Source organism: Fusarium sambucinum, chromosome III (assembly GCF_050947815.1).
Source record: "Fusarium sambucinum isolate potato_lamoka chromosome III, whole genome shotgun sequence".
Taxonomy (NCBI): domain Eukaryota; kingdom Fungi; phylum Ascomycota; class Sordariomycetes; order Hypocreales; family Nectriaceae; genus Fusarium; species Fusarium sambucinum.
In genome coordinates, this window is record NC_139292.1 from 5,941,393 (window position 1) to 5,953,759 (window position 12,367).

Genomic DNA, 12,367 nt, shown 5'->3' on the forward strand with positions numbered 1-12,367 from the left:
AGCGGCTCGGGGCGTTGAAATGGGGTTGCGGGGCAGTCCCGTCCGTCTCCGTCCAAGGCCCGGGAAGTGGTTTATCACGGACTGGGCTGTCATTCTACGCCTCCTTCATCATCATCATGTTAAATTGAGTTTAAACGTAATTCAAACCCTTCAATTACTTAGCATAACGGTTCAAATTTTCTGTAATAGCTTTTGGATAGAGATATTTTCATATTGTCCTCATGAAGGGGTTTTCTAAAGTGACATCATTCACAGCGTCGTCAGATACACAGACCAGTGGTGTAAACCAAGAAAGTCGCACACGACAGTCATGACCCTTTGTCTTGACAGTCCCGATTCATCGGGCTGTCTCAGCTACAAAACGTCAAAACGATAAGCGAAGGTTTAGCCTCTCTGTACAATGAGCATACTATGCCACTCATTGGGACGGTTGACTACCACCAATGCTACACGATGATGCCATCAGACGTGTGCTTTTGCGATAGGCACGCTCTGGACTCTCAATCCAGTTTCGTCAAACTCTGCAGGAAAAAACTCGGAGGATCCAATTTCTCGCAGAGACAAAATTCGCGGATGCGTCATGACGATGGTAGGCCCCCTCGAGCAGCGTCTCGGTACCGAACAATGGGTATCGGAGCTGGTACCTTTAAGGTCCTAGAAGTACCTCGCATCATGAGCGAAATAGGTAAGCATGTACCTTGGTATTTATCCAGTACATATCGTACGTTTCTCACTTCATGCCCAAAATTCATTGTGCTTTTGAGCATTTGCGTGAATGCAAGTTGAGTGTAGCATCGAGTCTCTTATTCGCGTTTTATGTTTGCCAGCTCATCAGCGTTTGCATACCGAGGCCAGAAAGATAGAGCCTGATATCGGATGAATTATCCCAAACCAAACGTCCTATTATCGCTTTTTCATCAGAAGTGTCATGGTATTCGTCGTGGCTAAACCGGACATGGCCGTACACTTGAGAGAATTAAAGGTAGGCACTATGTAAGAGTCACACTAACGTGTCAAAAGCCTCAGCAATCCATGGTTCCTATCAACCAACACAAGCAGTCCCTTGTCAGATTTTTTTCCCTGGTCAGAGCCGGTTCGTTGTGGATTAGATCAAAGAGACCCTAACTTGGACCTCTTGAGCATTGCTGCCCAAGTCGTGCCGTGTCGGTGATGCCCCTTGTCCTGTTGGTCCACGACGGCGCTTAGAAGAAGCGATGCTCTTTTTATTTCAGTCCCGTCAGGCTCGAACGCGGTATTCACACTCGGTTTGGGGACTACTTTATGCAATGTTTGTCGGATCAAATTCTTGTACAGGGATTCAGGAAAAAATGTGTTTCTACTCGGTAAAGACTCTTCTGGTGTACTATCCAACTTCCATTTCAAGGTTGTTCTGTGTTGGCAGAGACCCGACGCTAGTTGTGCAGGGCTAGACTTAGACTGTGCAGGGCTGGACTCGACTCGATTCGACTCGGCGAAGATCGATTCCTTCTCTTTGACTTTCACATGAATATTCTATAGGCGGAAATGGATAGTACGGGCCGTTCCTTGTGTCTAAGGTTGTGGATCATAACTACAGCACTATAATCTCCAGGTGTCTACAGTACAATGTTCGTGAAATGTATCAACTAGACTGTTCCAGGGCCAAGGCAGGCTAAGGTAAGTTGCCGTCGGTTGTGTGCGATATGTATAAGCAGTGTATCCAACTTTAGCTGAATATGGCCACGGGCTTATCAAGACCTCATCACTCGGTATATTCTATAAATCGAGTCTCTTCTAACTTGTTGATTTCATGTTGATTACTTAAACTTAGACATCTGTCAATCCAACGCTTGCGCTTTGGCCCTCAACTGGATACACATCAATGAATGCACCCCAGTGTGCAGGAAAGAACAAAAAGGCAACTGTATAAACCTGAACCAGAGTCTACGTGAGAACAGAAACGTATAATTCTAGTTTATAAGCACACTGATTTTGCTCTCGGGGCATCTTGCAACACCCGAGAGTGACATTCTCGCCCTTCGTCTTACCCGGAGCATCAACAACGCAAAAGCATGGAAACCAAGTCTGTGTGTGGTTTCTCATCTGACAGACCCAGCCAGTGTAAGACGGTCAGATCTAAGCCAAGAAACATGTCTGCGGCGCGAGATCTTACCTGGGCCACTAAGGCTTCACCAATTAAACATTAATATTCATCCTGCTCGATTGAAGAGTAAGACAGACCGGCAGCCCAACCTCTACAATTTTCTGTACAGACCCGATCCGAGTCCGGACCCGGCCCCGTTACGCATACTACAGTCCACTATTGCTTTGTCCTTTTGCGCACAAACGAAAAAGAGCCGCTTCTCCAGAGAAGATCGTCAACTTCAACCCGCTATTGTGCTAGACCAGAGCAGACTGTCCCGCGGTTGAGGCTTGTATGCCAGGGCCGCCCTTGTTGCTGGCTAATTTGGACGAACCAAGGTCAGTAGGTCTCTAATGTTCAGTTTAGCTAGCCTCATACTAATTAATTCAGTTGCTGATCTGCCGTTCCTATAACTCGTCATTCGACTCGGCACATCGTCTGGTCTGTCGCTGATCGGTCCTGGCTCGACTTACATGTGAGGTTGCCCGATCATCGCTGTACTGTCCGGTACCAGACTGGTACCATTTGGTGACATAGATCGAGTCGTTTCTTTCTGTTGTGCATTCGATCATCATCTCAGTTCCATTAGCAGTCGGTTAGCAATCATTCAGCGCAGCACGGCCTAGTAACCTCGTTTGACGTTTGACCCCTCCTGACTCTTGCCCATTCATCCATCTCACTTGCATTGCATCTAGGCTGGGCTGCACCTTACTTTTTGTTTTTGTTTTTATTTTTTATTTCTATCTTTGCCCCTCCCGACTCTTTTCTTGTTCTTTTCTCGCCTTCCTCCTTATTCTCTTATTCTCCCTCATTTTCTTTTTTCTTTTTGTCATCTTCACTTGAAACGTTTTGTTCCAAGTGAAAGGCAAACCAGAAACAGGATTGATAATCAACGCTATACTAATCTCGGCGGTGAGATTCTTCTACTACACAGACAGGACAGAGCTTTGACTGCCCACATTGCTCGCCTGGGCTATCGCGGTAGGGGCCTGCAACTGACTGAATCAACAATTCGATCCATATTGCGATAAGCGGACCGAGAAGATCTCCCTGGTCTTCTTTTATCTGCTCTCTGACCCTCTTCCAGGACATATCCTGTCATCTTTTACAACAAAGACTTATCATGACCCCAAACACAAGTCGCATATCATCTTCTCCGTGTTGGAGGTTTCTCCTTTGGGTTCTGACTCCCTGACTATCGCTATCGTTATCATTTTATCGTCGACGACAGTCGCATTGATTGATTGATTGATTTCATCGCCTCGAACATTTCCCCTACTACTACGTATTATTACCGTCCGCTACTAGCTGTTCAACTCAAATATCGGTATAGACTGGGTTGAGGCCCAAAGTTGAACCAAGCGAAGACCTGAACCTGACGGGACCACTCCAGCGAACAGATCAGGCCTTGGCTTGTTCTGTCCCACGATTCGTCTTCACCTCCGCTTCTTCTTTTGGGGTTCCTTGAGCCTTCTATTCTTGTTTCCGACTTCCCCTGATCGAGCCAGTTGATCTTCCTGAACGCAGGGTCAGTGCTGGCATCATCATTTGTGCTACCTACACTGCACTATCGAGGACCCTAGAAGGGAGGCATATCGCCAAATCCCCCACCGTATCAAAGGCAGACTTGACCTAGGGGCCCAATCGACTCCATCTACGTTCCCCTCTCAATTCCCACCTTTGACCACTTGGGTGCATTGCATCCTTTTATGCTCTGCTGGCAGCCCCGCGTAGTACTGGATCCCATCTCTACCTTGTCTTGTCTGGCTACCTAACCCACTGTTGCATAACACAACCACACCCACGTCAACCTTTGACGACACCCACGTTCGAGCTCTGGCTCTAGCTCTCGCTCTCGCTCACACCCACGTTCTCACCCACGCCCCAAACCAGCACTATTCGCTGCATACCTTGCCTGGGTCTGCATTGTCTTGCTTGCAGTAGTCGACAGTTACATTTTTTTTCTCTTCTCTCTTATCCTCTCCTTTCTTCGCTCCCAGTCAAGACATTGCATTGTCGTCTTGACCGACACCACCCTCACACCAATCTTACCGTCGGATCCAAGAACATCCTCACCTTCACTCTCTTTACTTCCGGATCGGCTCACTTCAATCCGTTTCTTTTACCCCACATCAACGCCTACCAAATCACCTGTCCAATACATACTTGGCTCGACGTCGATCGATAAGATATCTTCCAAAACCGATTCGACTTGCCGTGTTGACAGTTTTACCCAAGACTTCCGGTCCGGGCTCAGACGGTTTCCCTATCGATTGGTCGAACACAGATTATTTTGGCTCAATTGGGTTCTGCCTTGTCCCATATCACATATACGTTTCTTACTAGACCTCAATCCCAAGGTCTTGTATGTACACCATATCAGCCATGCCGCCGAAAAAGAGCAGCAACCTTCGGCGGCGCCCCGAGACGCCAAACCTCAACGTCGCTCAATTTCAAGCTCAAGTACAAACCCAGGATGAGCCTCTCACCGCCGACCCAAACTCGCCTCCAGAGACACCCACCACGTCGCCGCCTTTCTCTCGCAAAACCAGTCTAAAACCAAGGCGCCAACCTGACTTTCACGATTACTTCCAGCCCTTGGACTCGGATCCTAACATTAGGCCAGTTGGCGATGGCCATCAATTCAGTTATCGACCTTCGCTAGGGCCTGAGCAGCTAAGTCCTCGTTCGTCTTCCTCGTCCGGTATGGCCGACGACGACAGTAGCGATGAGGATAGTAGCAGCGAAGACGATGATGAGTCGGCGAGCCCCAGCATACGTAGTATGGGAAATGCTACCGGCCCAGTTGTATCATCACCAATCGATGACTCTGATGTTGACCTTGACAAAGACACCGATAGTTCTAGTGATTCGGACACTTCTGAATCTGACTCGCATGCAGAATCGGAAAAGTCTGAGGCTATTGACGAAGTCGAGGCTTCTCATATCACTATTACAACTACTGCGACAGTTGCTCACAATTTCACACTCGAAGATGTTGACCCTATGGATAGCGATTGCGACGGACTGGATGTCTTACAGCCCACTGAGATCGAATCCAACCGCAGTCGCTCAAGGTCAAGGTCAAGACATAGAAAAGAACACAAAACTATGGTCAAGGATTTCCGAAACCTCAATTGCAGCAACGAAACGTCGGAAACCGAGCCAGGGGCTGACCCTGAAGGTGTACCCGACGAAGAAGCGATATTCCTTAAGCACCGAGAGCGACTTAAGAGGATACGTCGAATGAGCATGGGTAGCAGCTTTGGTAAACGAACACACAGCGAACTCAGCGATTCCGAAGACGATGGCGAGGGACTTGACGCCAACGAGGTCGGCTCTAGCGCACGTCGCATGCGGAGAAAGATGCACCGAACGAGTCTGTTATTCCATGACCCCCCTCAACCTCCTGCGCGAATCGAGGAACTTGAGGAACCTGACTCGAGTGAGGATGAGCTTGTGGCGCATGAAGATTTAGCTAGGGAATTACCCTATTGGGCCATAGAAATTATGGAGATGGACTCAAGTTAGAGCTCGATTCAGACACCATATCAGCTGTACCAATCTTGAAGATGCCCTGGCCACTATAAGCATCACCATTAATGACATTACGATGATAGGAGGTGACCAGGGGTCCCTCTAAAGACGACGACGACAACGACGACTCCTCACCTTTTTACAATACACACGAGCATGACACCGCCCGCACCGACCAGCCAGCCCCTGAGCCTACCAGGGTTCAGCAACGCCGGACCATTGATTGCTTTCGCCTCGGCCAAGCTTCATGGTTGGTTTATGCGCTAGGCGTGCATCAAAAGATGAGGAGAACATTTGACGGATGATATGATATTGAATGTTTTGCATAGAACTACGGATAGCATCGAGGCTTAACACAATAAGGCGAATACGGGATTGTCGCATTGGATTTCGTTGGGATACCTTTAGACTTTTACTTTGTTACTTGCAAGCATAAGATTGATGTTGTTTTAACACAGAAGAAAGATTATGTATGCGGAGGAAAATGAGTAAAGTCTAGCAAGCGCTTAATAGCCCTCCTTTGGCATTTATGATTATTATTGAAGCAATATGAGATTGGGATAAATCGGGGTTTCTCATCCGGCTGTATTATCTTTCAATGCATGCATCATGACATGTACACAATCGAAATGTCGGTGACCTTTATCACTGGGCTAGTTAGTAGTAGAAGAATCGACCTCTAAGCTTTAGACGACAAAAATAAATGGCCTAAGAAGTATAGTCTAAATAACATAAAGTGGCATAGTAATTTAGTCTCTCATGCTCCTGGTGGCTAACTTTTCTGGTACCTGATGCCGGGGCCCAGCAGCAGCGTTGTTAGCTCGTATGTCCCGTCTCTCCTGTCTTGCTACCGAAAGTAAGTCCAGTTGTGTAGGCTAAGCGGTAGAGATGGCTTAGCAGATCTTCAGGAACGGGAGAGAATCCGAGACGCTATCTATGCCTTGAAGTGGTTTCTTCATGCGATGATCGATTGAGGTAGGTCCCAGGGCCATGGGAGCCGCACCGGTGGTAAATACAGCAGCACCTATCAAGTTGAAGACGATGAACTGGCCTGTAATCAGTGTTCATGATGAAACTAGCAAGAAAGCGGACGACTGTTTAATCTCACTTGTAAATAATCAAGTCATGTTATTTCAATCGTATGGACAAGTCATGAGGGCGTGTAAGTCACTTCGAGTCGAGTGCTTATCGATAAGAGATGCCCGCGACCATTGTTTTGAAACTCCACCATCATCAATACAAGCTATCGTTCCTTAGTACTCATCTCAATACATATTGAAAGGGCTCTTTCCCTCTGTCGACGACGCCTTGTACATATAAAAATTGGTGTCTTACACCGAAGATATCTCCCAGAGACCTTCTATTTCCTCTACCGTAACCAAAACATCTCGCATCATGTCGTTGATCTCGGCGCACCTTGAACAAGTTGGCTATTCCTGCCAGGGCATTAACGACCTCCCGTAAGTTGCTAGTCCTTATTTGACTGCTTTGCCACTAAACTCTTACTTCTAGATTCCCTTCGCCAAAAATCTTCACAAATGCCCTGCTTTCCAATCATGATATCACATCTATCATTCGTGACACCGAACCTCACGAGCGCGCTCTCTTCTCCGTACCACCGCCCCCTCCACCTCCAACGACCCTCAAACCTACAGAACCGGAGAAGAAGAAGTCCTCGAGCAGACGCCAGACTGTATTTAACGTAGCTTCGGGCGAGGTAACCACAGGACCTCCGCAGCGCACAGGTACACATCCTCGTCGGCAGACCGCCGTGGCAGCTGTCCTGGGTGGCCAAATGCATGAGGAATTGCGGCGCGGAGAGTCAGATCGCAAAGGCGACGTAGACGTCAACATCCTCCTTCGCGGTGCAGAAAAGCTCTGCGGTGTCTACGAATTACCTGGTGCGCGGGAGCGCATTGCTACACTGAGGAGCAAATATGCGCACGGAAAGAACACAGCGGCATATTACGAAGCGCGGGTTCAGGAGCAGGCAGAGCAGCTAGCTAGTCTTGATCACCGGGACTACTTCGATGAAGAAGAAGAGGAAGAAGACGAGGGTGATGTGTGGACCGAGGATGATTTGAGACGGGAGGAAGAAGAGGCGAAGGAGATGGAGGTCAAGAAGAGGGAGTTGCAGGTGAGATTGAGACAGATGGAGAAGGATCTGGGGGGGTTGATGAGAATGTGAGGCGAGGAGCAGTGATATGATACCCTTATGAGATATGAAGATGGTTTATTCCACAGTGTCTATTTTATCTGAGCCTGGTGATGTATGAGTTGCAATTACATGTCCGCTGACTCCTGCGCAAGAGCTTCGTCTCGCGCCAAAACCAGCTTTGCCAAAATATCCCCCACATCCTCTGCCCCATCTATTGTGAACTTATCATTGATGATGTATCGCGGAACACCTCTAATACCAAGTCTCTGCATCTCAGCAACCTCGGCATCAACTTCTTCACCTCCGTCATCACTTTCCAACCATCCCCTCGCCTCATCCTTATTAACACCAGCCCTCTCGACCGCACCAGCCAAATCATCCTTGCTTGTTATGTCCCCTCCTCGCAGAAAGTACATTCTCATAATCTCCATCGCAACCTCCATCTCCAATCCGACCTTCCTCCCCAACTTCTCCAACCGATGCGCATCCCTTGTGTTCCCAATTGTTGAGCCAAAGTTGAATTCGAGCCCCTCTCTCTTCGCAATGCCGTTGAGGCGGGCCTTTACGGTGGGAACTTGATCAATGCCCCATTTGGATGCTATTTTGGACACAAGAGGTTGAGTGGGTGTGTCAGCGTCAAGTTGGTAGGCGTGCCACTTCGTGGAAATCGTGTCGCTAGAGCAGACGGTTTTAAGATAAAGAGTCATGGCACGAGAGAGACGTAGGGCACCGATGAAGCACCAGGGACAGACAGGGTCTGAGATGACGTTTATAGAGATTATAGGCATGATGATGTTGCTGGAAGGGTGGTGAACCTTTAGTAAGTAATTTGATGAATGAAGGATACAGAACGAAAAGCCTTGAATGTGATGAAACTTATGAGTGCAAGATCAGCTGCTTTGAGTCCAAATTGCAGCATCTTGGACATCTTAAATAATCTGCAAAGTCCAAGGCAGAATTATACGGCTTCAATGAGAAGGCGGAACTCCGCCCGCTAAACACGCAGCAAGCTCCAAACTCATAGTCCAGGGAGAGGAGACAGCAATGAAAGAAAATTTCTGATTTCTAATTTTTTCTCATTATTCATGCAGATGGAGATTGTTCCCCGGGTATCATAATATCCATATCCAAAGCCCATCTATATGCTGTACTCTATGAACCTCCACTGTGCTGTCTAGCATATGGCTCGTGTCTGTGTACTTCTCTCGGCCGCTGTGAGCGACCTCCAGGGCGATAATAGTCACCCTGCCCTCTTGGGGCGTTCCGACTGCTCAAATGTCTAGATTTAGATTCGTGTCGGTCTTGCCTTGAGTTGCCTGTTTGTTCGGAGTCAACACCAAGAGTGTCCGGGACAGATGTCTCGTACTGGACGGCTCTGTCCCAATCCGCCAACTTCGTATATGGACTTCTGAGCCAAGCTCTCAACTCGTGCAAAAAGAGCTGCGTATTGGCTCTTCCCAAATAGTCTGAAATCATTTCCTCGGCCTGGCCGACGCTACCCATTATGTCCACAGACTTCAACACCGCAATGATGTACTCAAGGAGAAACTCGGCATTGTTTGCTCGTCGCTGTTCCACGGAATTCCTGGGGGCATTCGGGCTAGGCCTTGGCTCAGTCTCGTCGGCATCAGGACTCAAGAAGGGAAATACTTGAAGCTCCCGTCGGATCCACATACGCGCGCGCGATACTAATTCACTGTCTGCGCAGAAAACAGCTGGAGTCAATTCACGATATCTGGACAGTCTATTTGTCCCTACGTGCTTCGAATATCGGTTGTGGCGATATATATCTCTCCGTCGTGCGATCTCATCTGATGCACTCAGGGTGGGTGTTTCATATCGGGATCGACGGGCATAAGGACGTCGCCGTGGAGGAAGTTGAAGACGAAGAGTAGACGGCGCATATGGTCTATGATCGGATCGTTGCTTCTCAGGTTCCGGAGCAGGTTTGGGAACGATATAGGTCTTTGCGACAGGTTCATCCAGAGCGTGGCGGACTTGAGAAACAACAGCTTTGCAGAGGGGGCATTTCGGTGACTGTTCAAGCCAACTGAGCAGACAAATATAGTCAAAGTTTCGGTGATGGCAAGGGATGGCTTCGCATACTTCGGTGATGCTCTCGAGACAAATGACGCAGCAGTCGGTGACGTCTTCTTCTTGCCGGGCCGCGATTTCGTCGAGGGTGCTTTGAAGGACTTGGCGTTGTAGATCGTCTGCAGGCTGTGCTACTTCCATAATCTGCATGGGAGTTGAGAATATACGGCGCCCAGAGTATCACTGAGGTTTTAATGGGATTGTGAGTGGTCTAACGCAAGAGAGGAAAGGTATTCGGGAGTGATGAGGATGAATAATACATGATGGATGAACTAGAAATTACCAGAGGTGGCCCGGGGGTGTTACAAGGGTAGTAGTGCCACAGCCTGGAGCTTAATTCTGTCCCCCCACCCCCTGTTCGTATCTATCATGAGGATGTGGGGCTCGCGTTGAGTGGTTCGCGTCCTGCATAGTAATCACTGCAGTCTTGACGCGTTTTATGTGCTAAATTAGTCGCGACACTCAATTCCACTGTCTGCATTCCTCATGATCACACAAACTCCTTGCTATCCATACATTTTCAGTCAAGTTCGCACAAGCTCTCAAATAAGGTCATAGCCATGGATGAAGAGACGAGAGCCCAATATGAAAATCAATCGCAGCAATTGCGCATCGACCTAAAAACTTGGGAAACAGAATGGGCAAAATCGCACGACGGCCAGAAGCCAGGGAGAGGAGATATTAAAGCAAACAAAGATATCGGCAAGTTCCCTGACCCCGTAGAGCAACCATATTTCTAATAATCGGCAGCTGCGAGATATAAGCAATACAACAAGGTTCGAGATATTCTCTCAGGCAAAATACCAATCCCTCCGAAGGAAACCCCCAAATCCGCAAAGCGAAAATCAGATGGTCTGCCAGCACAAACGCCTACAAAACAGAACAAGCATATCGAAACTCCAGCCAAGAATCGTACCCAACACCATGATGAGGAGCTCATGAATACCCCAGCTATATCACGAAAACTGTTCAGTCCCACGTCTGTGACCTCAGTTGGCCCTACACCTCAACGGGATGGTCAGGTACTTGGACTTTTCGATTTGTTGGTAGAGAAAGAATTAGGAACGCCATCAAGGAAGGATTCTGCGATCAAGACGGGGTCCGCTCGCAAGATTGATGCTACTCCAAGTAAGAGGTCAGCAGCAACGGATGACGAAGAAGAAGAACGGCTTGGCCGGACCCCTATGTCATCCAGCAAACGACAGCGATTAAACCACTTCATGACTCCATTAAAGAACAAGAATGAAAACCAGGATGCTGTGACACCTTCTTCGGTTTCGAAGCTTCAATTTGACACGCCAGCATTCTTGAAGCGCAATACTCTACCAGTTCTGGACGAGAACGGCGATTTTGACGCCCCGGCTCCTTTACGACTACCACGCAAACCATTTGCAAGAGGTCTCAGCGAAATTGTAGCAAGTCTACGGAAGGTTGAGGAGGAGAACCTAGATGACGACCTTGATGCATTGCGCGATGTTGAGGATGGTGGAACGGGTGAACCGAAACCAAAGACACTTTTCCCGTCCAAACCTAAGGACGCCGACATATCGCTCTACGATAACGAAGCACAGCAACTGCCCCTTGGTGGTTTTGATGACGAGGGTACTTACGACAGCCCAGTGGAGGGAGACAATCCGACGAGGGTGTACAAGAAGAAGGGCCAGAAGCGAACAACAAGAATGGCCAAGATGCGTCCAGTCCGGGTCAAGAGACCTGAGGATATTGCAGGAAATCCTCAAAGCGATGTGGAGAATGATGAAATGCGAGCTGGCGGTGAGGATGCCGGATCTGATTTCGATGAGATATCTGAGAAGAAGCCAGCACAGAAGAAGGAGGGCACTGTCAAGAAAGCAGCACGAAAGGTGAATGAGTTAGCACATGCAAACTTCCAAAGACTGAAGCTTAGGAATCACGGATCCAAGGGTGGACCAGGCTTTAATAGCAGATTCCGCCGAAGAAAGTAACGAGATCAGTCTTGATTTGGTACATGAGTTATCATGAGATGCATTATATGGCGTTCTGGTTCAAAGGGTATACCAACAGATGAGAAGAGGCAATGCATGGGTGGTTATGTTATATACTTAGTATAAATGAGCGTTGGAGAAGAATGTAATGTGCTTTTGGGGGTTTTTTTATGTGTTTGTTTATTGTACACACATATATGATTGTCCTCATAAGTGATTGCCACATGTATCCAAGCTTCTAAAAGGAGTTTCCTTCATGTACAGCAGGGAGAAGCCTCAGCTTCCGGCATGCGGGTGTTTTAACCATTTAAGGCTTAGCGCTGTCCCTCCTGGCAGGTACCACAGCCAATGCATGCGTCACTATGGGAGTCCAAGATTGGTGGCCATTCAATCAATCAATGCTTAATACTTCCTTGCCTCTATAACTTGTCCACTAAAGTATCAAACAAAGAAACGCGAGTCACCGTATATTTCTTTCTTTCATTTTCTTGT

General features: G+C 48.0%; 5 protein-coding genes across 5 annotated transcripts; 3 read left to right on the forward strand and 2 right to left on the reverse strand.

Annotated features, from left to right (window-relative positions):
* Window positions 1-4,507: 4,507 nt before the first annotated feature.
* Window positions 4,508-5,653, forward strand: FSST1_012139 (uncharacterized protein; the record flags this gene model as incomplete). The annotated part of the gene is made up of 1 exon (XM_083235338.1): window positions 4,508-5,653. The coding sequence occupies one exon, from the start codon at window positions 4,508-4,510 to the stop codon at window positions 5,651-5,653; it is 1,146 nt and encodes a 381-aa protein (XP_083081835.1).
* A 1,401-nt stretch (window positions 5,654-7,054) lies between these two features.
* FSST1_012140 (DASH complex subunit Spc34) lies at window positions 7,055-7,847 on the forward strand (the record flags this gene model as incomplete). The annotated part of the gene is made up of 2 exons (XM_083235339.1): window positions 7,055-7,119; window positions 7,172-7,847. The coding sequence occupies 2 exons, from the start codon at window positions 7,055-7,057 to the stop codon at window positions 7,845-7,847; spliced, it is 741 nt and encodes a 246-aa protein (XP_083081836.1).
* Window positions 7,848-7,942: 95 nt separating this feature from the next.
* On the reverse strand, window positions 7,943-8,605 carry FSST1_012141 (thioredoxin-like protein; the record flags this gene model as incomplete). Its single annotated transcript, XM_083235340.1, has 1 exon — window positions 7,943-8,605. One exon carries the CDS (start codon window positions 8,603-8,605, stop codon window positions 7,943-7,945), a length of 663 nt encoding a protein of 220 aa, XP_083081837.1.
* Window positions 8,606-8,969: 364 nt separating this feature from the next.
* On the reverse strand, window positions 8,970-10,061 carry FSST1_012142 (uncharacterized protein; the record flags this gene model as incomplete). The annotated part of the gene is made up of 1 exon (XM_083235341.1): window positions 8,970-10,061. The coding sequence occupies one exon, from the start codon at window positions 10,059-10,061 to the stop codon at window positions 8,970-8,972; it is 1,092 nt and encodes a 363-aa protein (XP_083081838.1).
* Window positions 10,062-10,471: 410 nt separating this feature from the next.
* On the forward strand, window positions 10,472-11,875 carry FSST1_012143 (DNA replication regulator SLD2; the record flags this gene model as incomplete). The annotated part of the gene is made up of 2 exons (XM_083235342.1): window positions 10,472-10,630; window positions 10,676-11,875. 2 exons carry the CDS (start codon window positions 10,472-10,474, stop codon window positions 11,873-11,875), a joined length of 1,359 nt encoding a protein of 452 aa, XP_083081839.1.
* Window positions 11,876-12,367: the final 492 nt, after the last annotated feature.